The sequence below is a fragment of the Gracilinanus agilis genome, unplaced genomic scaffold (assembly GCF_016433145.1).
Source record: "Gracilinanus agilis isolate LMUSP501 unplaced genomic scaffold, AgileGrace unplaced_scaffold22404, whole genome shotgun sequence".
NCBI classification, from domain to species: Eukaryota; Metazoa; Chordata; class Mammalia; order Didelphimorphia; family Didelphidae; genus Gracilinanus; species Gracilinanus agilis.
The window spans coordinates 1-6,518 of NW_025354031.1; the positions used below are offsets into that span (position 1 = coordinate 1).

The following is a 6,518-nucleotide window of genomic DNA, read 5'->3' on the forward strand; positions in this document are numbered from 1 at the left end:
GGAGCAAAGGCAGTAAAAGGGGCTGAGCTGAGCCCGCGCTCACTCCAAGGGTCAGCAGAGGATAAAGAACCAAAATCTGGGTTCAAAGCCTGGATGTGCCACTGACCCCCCGGGAGACCCAGGCAGGGGGCTTCCCGTCTGCGGCCCCGGCCTGAAGCCCCCTCCTTGCTAACTCCCGAGGGAGGAGGGAGGCCAGACTCAAACACGGGTCTTCCTGCCTCCAGGCCTGGCGCTCTGCCCGCCGTGCCACCAAGTAATCCAAATCCACAACTCTTCTCGGGTCACCCCGGGGTTCTTCTTCCTCCTCACCCCCGGGGCTCAGCAGGGAGCTCGGAGACCCCATCCTCTGGCACGAGGGGCTGCCCAGGAGCCTCCCCCACCCCCACCCCCATCGGCGGCAAAGGGAACAGAGAAGGGCCTACCGGGTCCAGGAGCGCCGCCCGCACGTCCTCGCCATAGCGGTTGCGCAGACACGGGCCGCAGAACTGCCCCCGGACGCCCCCGCAGTCCAGGTTGCGGCACACCGTCTTGGTGTCGATGGTCTTCTGGCGACACTGGTGGCACGTGTTCCCCTGCCGGGGGAGAGCGGAGGATGCTGGGAGCCGGCCAGCGGGGGGTGTCCGGCGGCTCCCCGCCCCTGCCCCGGCCCGGCCTCTCCTTACCAACACCTTGTCGTAGATCTTGTCTCGGACGGTGACGGCCACGTTCTCCAAGTCGTCTTCAGTGATCTCATCCACCCTCCGGAAGGACGACAGACGCCGCTTCCTGTAGACCCGGCACTTGCCCTGGGAACGAGAGAGACCCCGCCAGCCGGCGTCAGAGGTGGGGAGCACTACAGAGTGCTGCCCGCCCCCTGCTGCCCAGGACCCCAGCCTCGAGGCCGCCTGGGGGCAGGGCCTTGAGTCAGGCAGGGCCTCCCGGAAGCAGGCCTCAGATGGTTTCTAGTGGGTCCTCCGCAGAGGTCTATAAATGGGGGTCCTCTTGGGCCCATGGGAGGGTCCCAGGCCAAATGTTAGCTACTCTAATTGCCCCAGGCCGGGCATAGCTCTTTGAAGTCCCTGCCTCCCCCCAGCCTCCACTTCCTCATCTATAAAATGGGGATTCCCGGGTCCCTTTCAGCACCAAACTCGGTCCTCTACTTCCAAAGCCCGGGGAGCCTGGAACCTCAGGCAAACGCGCATGAATAAGGGGCTCCGGGAGGCTCAGAGGCTCCCCGTGACCTCGCCAGGAGGACACACGCACCCCGCTCAGCCTCTTCCCCCTGCGGAAGGCGCACAGCTCTTCCTCGAAGTGAGCCGACACGGAGAAGTTCTCCACCGCAAACTTGTCCGGAGGCCGCGCGCTGCGGGTGGGATTCATGCGCCGCGTGATCTGTCCCTCCGAGAAAGCCCGCCTGGCCGTCTTCTTTTTCTGGAAGAGACAGAAGGAGCTCGGCGAGCCGCTCTGGGCCTGCCCAACGGGGAACGGGGCCCACACAAGGATTTCCACTTACGTAGGTCGGGCTCGGGGTCTGCACCGGGAACAGCTCCGGGAGAGAATGCAGCTCCGCTAGGAGCTGAGCCAGCTATGGCAGAAGAGAGAAGAGCCGTCAGCCGACTGGTAGGAGGCGCTGCACCCGCCACCCTCCCCTGTGCAGATTCTGTATCTCTCTGCAGTTCTCCAGGACAAACAATACCCCAGAGGGAAACTGACAAGAGGCCTGAAATGCACTCACGAGTGAAATGGACAGAGGGAAACTTAACACGAGGCCTGAAATGCACCCACAAGTGAAATGGACAGAGGGAAACTGATGCACAGGCATGAAATGCACCCACGAGTGAAATGGACATGCAAGCAAGGAAACAGCAGAGAAATTCCTCCCCAGTCTGAAAGCTCTGAATGTTGCTTTGTTCCTTAAGTCCTTCTACAGAGACAGACACACAGACGTGGGATCAGTGTGTCTAGAGATGCCTGGGCAGATGCTCACAAAACATACGTGCACAGGACAAAGACTGTGTACTTAGGACAGCTGTAAGCCATATACACGGATCTGTTTTATGAAGTTACAACATATATACGCACGCACTATATGTGTACCTGTGTGATAAATATTTTATGTATGTGCTGCTGTGTAGAACATCTACACACACACATTCACTCACTCATTTATTTGTATGTTTGTTTTGGGGGAGTCCCAAACCAGTGAAACCAGCGGATTCCCTCTGAGTGGGGAATCAATCCCTAATGAGTTAGCTCCTCCCACCAACTGAAAGTCACTTAATTTAGAGTGAAGGGATCTGGGTTCGAATCCTAGCTCCGCTCTGCTCCTTCTGGCCTGTCCCTTTCCCAGTTTCCTCACTGCATACCTCGGGGCACAGACCCAGATGAACTCCCGGGCCTCCTCCACTCTCCCACCTTGTGACTTCAAGCACTCGAGGCTGTTCCCTTGCCAGCCAGGGAGAGGCATCTCGGGCCTGGTTTTCCTCCCTACGGAGGCCCCCTGGAGTCAACCCCAGGAGGGGAACCTCTTACCATGGCCTTGTTCTCCTTGATGTTCATCGCCCGCTTGAGCAGGGCGTCCGAATCGCTCTGGCCCAGCTCCCTCGAGTCATCTTCAGACTCCGACGTCGACCCTTCCGGGGCTCCGATGCCGGCTCTCCCATTTTTCTTCCTTCCCAAAGCGCGGGCTTTTTCATTCTCTTCAAAATGTACACTGGAAAAGGATGGCTCCGAGTACCTTTTCTTTATATCCGATTTGTTCTTGGTGGGGAACTGGAAGGCGACTCGAAGCCCAAAGCTGCTCCTTCTGGAGGTGGGCTTTGTGGTGGCTTCCTCCTCCTCCTCCTCCTCCTCGTCCTCGTCCCCCTCCTCCTCCTCACTGCCTGCAGGGTCCTTTCCAGCATCTTCTTCATCACTCAATTCTGACTCTGTGAGCTAATAAATGGAGGGAACAGAGAAGCGCTTGACGGTCTGCCAACACCTCCAGAAGGATTCTGTGCTACATGACACATTACAGTCCCTCAACCCACATCCTGAGGGGCCTCCTCTGATCGGGCCCTGTGCCAAGCGCTGCAAATACACAAAGGGGCAGAGCCGGTCCCTAGCAGCTCCTGGAGCTCACGATCCAGTGGGGAGAGCAAGGGGCAAACGCAGGCACCCCAACAAGGATCATATGGGGTAAATGGGAAACAAAAGAAAAAAGTGCCGCAGCGCATCAGAGGAGAAGGCAGCGAGGGGGCCAGGCCTGGAGTCAAGAAAATTCATCTTCCCGAGTTTAAATCTGGCCTCTGACACCCGCTATGTGACCTTAGGCAAGTCCCTTCACCCTGCTGGTCTCTGTTTCTTTATCCGTAAAAGGAGCCAGAGAAGGAAATGGCCAACCGTATTGTCTCTTTCCCAAATGGGGTCATGAAGAGTCAGACATGCCTGAAAAACAAACGCCCTTTAAACAGTTTCAGAGGGACCTAAAGATGGAAATTCCAGGGAGGCAGATTTCATTTCCATACAGGAGTCCTCAGGCCTCCACTGGACCAGCATGCCTCTCTCAGTCTTTAGAAAATCTAAGACAGAGCCACAGCCTGAGAGGGTGAAGGGGACGCAGGTGGGACGGGTAGCAAGAAGGCTTCCTTCACACGTGGCCTGTGGCTGGGAGAATCCCTAAGACCAGACCCTGCCAAGAGCCATCACATTCATGATGAATGACAAAGTCACGCGTGAACCCTGAGATTCTGCAAAGCAGGTCAAAGGAGGATGCATTTCTCACTCAGTTTCCCCTGTGTGACTTCTCTTACTAACACTCCTCATAATAGGAATTATGATGATCACGATCTCTATTCAGCCCCAGGAATATACAGAGGAAGATTATAGGCTATTATTAGAGCCCTTCCAGGGCCCCTACAAACTCCTAGGAAAAGCCCCACCTTTACATGTAATAATACAGAAATTCCCCTGGAGTCTCCCTGTAACAAAGCAGCAATTAGTGAGTTAATATTAAAGTTTTTAGAACCCCAGAGAAACTGCACTTCAGATTTCTCAATCCACATACACAAAAACTTGGAGGACTGCCTTCAAGCTTCCCTGATCCTTGATGTGGAGAGGGAGGACAATGGATGAAAAATGGAGAAATTACCCTCAAAGGCTGGTCCGTCCCATTCCACTGCTTTCTCCCCCCCCATAGCCAAGGAGACAAGTAAACAGACCTTGAAAAGTTGTTAGTAACAAAGTTGTTGGTAACAAGGTGAATGGATGGCTTGTTCACTATCTCCAAGAAAAAACTTATGTTGAATATGGAGTTTCTATGCCAACCTTATGTGTAATCTCAAAAGAGTATAAAAATAAGCCTCACACAAGGTGGAGCGAAGCAGCATCCAGGATGCCTGCCTGGCTGAAGTTCAGACTCTCATTCATCATGCGCCGATGCCGTCACACCACCTCGAGCCCCTGGACTCCCTGAGGACCCCAGAGGTTGAAGGAGGTGGGAGCTCTCCCAAAGGGGCCCTCTTTTTCCCTGGGCAGAGATGGGGGACAGCAAGAGCCTCTCCTGTCTGTGCAGAAAAGGTAGTGCCAAACCCCCTTCCAGCAGGCTCCCTGTGAGCCCTTTATGCCTCCAGCACCAACCAGGGACTTGTTTAGAGAGAAACAAAAAAGTCCCAAAAGGGTCCAAAGAATGAGGATAAACTCATGGTGCGAGGAAAACCCGGGGCCGACCTCCCCAACTTTATATAGTTGTGACATTCTAGCTCAGGTAACAACCTGCGTTCCTTGAAGGCAGAAAAGGTTTTATTTCGGGACCCCCAGCCCGGAGAGCAGCCTCGGAGCTCCAAGGGCCTTCCCTACTGATTCTATAAGCCAGCACCGCCATGACACAACGGACAGAAACAGACTATTTGGCTGGATTCATAGGATAATAAACTGAAGCCTGGAAGGGACCCTCAATCAGTAGGATTTGGATCCTTCGTCTACAGATGAGGAAACTGAGGCCCAGGGCTGGTAAGTGAGGCCACACAGGGAATTCCTTCCCACCCAAAAGCCCATAGCCATGCCCCGCTGAGCACCGCCCTACCTGGAGACTTAGCAGATAAATAAAAGTGTCAGGACTTTAAAAATCATTTGCAAATAGAGAATGCTTTTATGGCAACAAAGGCCACGTCTGTAAAGAGAAGGAAACCGCAAGCATCGTGAGGAACCCTGAAAAGGGGGGAAAATTACCATGAGCTCAGGGGGGCTCTTCAGCTCGCTCGGGGCAAATCCCTCAAAGTCTTCCGTCTCCGAGTCCGTGTCGTCGGCGAAAATCCTCCGCAGCTCCTCCGTGGTGTGCGTGGGATGGAAGCGCAGCTCCTGAAACGAGGGGAAAAGAAAGACGTCAACACGCCGCCTCCAGGCAGCCGGACTGAAAAGCAGCTCGAGTCACACAGTTTCATTCTGGCTCCCTTCCTGGCAGATTTACGACTTCCAGGGAGCCGAGGCCAATCCTGCCAGAGTCCGTCATTTGCTTTTAAGTCTACACAAACATGGGGAGGTGGAGACGCCTCCATCGATCTCCAGGCGACACCGGGGAGCCTGTCCCCCATCTCCAGGCAGAAATGGCTGCAGGGCAAGTCCAGGATTTCTGGTGGGATGATCCAGCCTCCACCACAGCCCCAGAAGCAAAGAAGCAAACCCTCCGGGGAGCGACGCTTACTTGGGGCTAAAAGTCCTCTTTCTCACTCATGTACAGACCAAATATTTTCCTTCCAAAAAAGGAAAAGTTCAAGGAAAAAACTTCTCTTCATTGATGCCTCTTAAAAGGAGGGGAAAGTTGAAGCCAAAGACGGCAACACAAACCCCAGTATGGGCTGTTCAAGTCCCGGCACCACCTCATTAACCTTCGCTAATCGCCCCATTGTAAAATTGGAATTTGGGAAATGCCATTTAAAAGTATGTATATATTTTCTATGGACATGTGGGGACCTTAAAAACTACATTTCCCATGGTCCAATGGGTTTCCTGTTTTGGATTACGTATTCAAGGTGAGGGACTGTTTTAAATAGGGGGAAGTGACTTTGAACTTCCTCTTTAGCTACCTGAGTGCGCGGAGGTAACAATAATGGCTGGGGTGGCAGTTTTGGATTCTTACCGGCGAGTGGTCTAATGACTTTATCCCTATCAGCATGGCTTTAATTAAAATACTAATTTATATTAATTATTATATCAGTCTTTATCATTTTTAATCTTAACAATTTGGCGACCACGAAGGGATAAAATCACTAAAGCCTCCATTTTCTCATCTGTAAAATTAGGGAAATTGGACGAATCTAGGCTGATTCTTCTGTTTCAATGAGGAGCAACTGAAAGCTGAAAAGGATGAAGGACCCTTTCAGAACCTTTTTGGGCCCGCCAGCACCATTTAATCACTCCAGATTGTCCCAGGGTAGATGGAGACAGCCAGAGTGCCCCAGAGCTTCTACTGGGGGGCTTCTGGGCCACGTCTATACCCCGTGCCTTAGAATGCCAGCTCTAGGAGGCCAGGCCCTGCTTCCCCCCCCCCGTGCCCCCCATGT

General features: G+C 53.6%; 1 protein-coding gene across 1 annotated transcript; it reads right to left on the bottom strand.

The window, feature by feature from the left end:
* Positions 1-422: 422 nt before the first annotated feature.
* On the bottom strand, positions 423-5,316 carry CDCA7L (cell division cycle associated 7 like; the record flags this gene model as incomplete). Its single annotated transcript, XM_044683468.1, has 6 exons — positions 423-572; positions 663-785; positions 1,243-1,410; positions 1,493-1,564; positions 2,512-2,913; positions 5,188-5,316. Coding segments are annotated over 6 exons (1,044 nt in total), but the record flags the coding sequence as incomplete, so codon positions are not given.
* Positions 5,317-6,518: the final 1,202 nt, after the last annotated feature.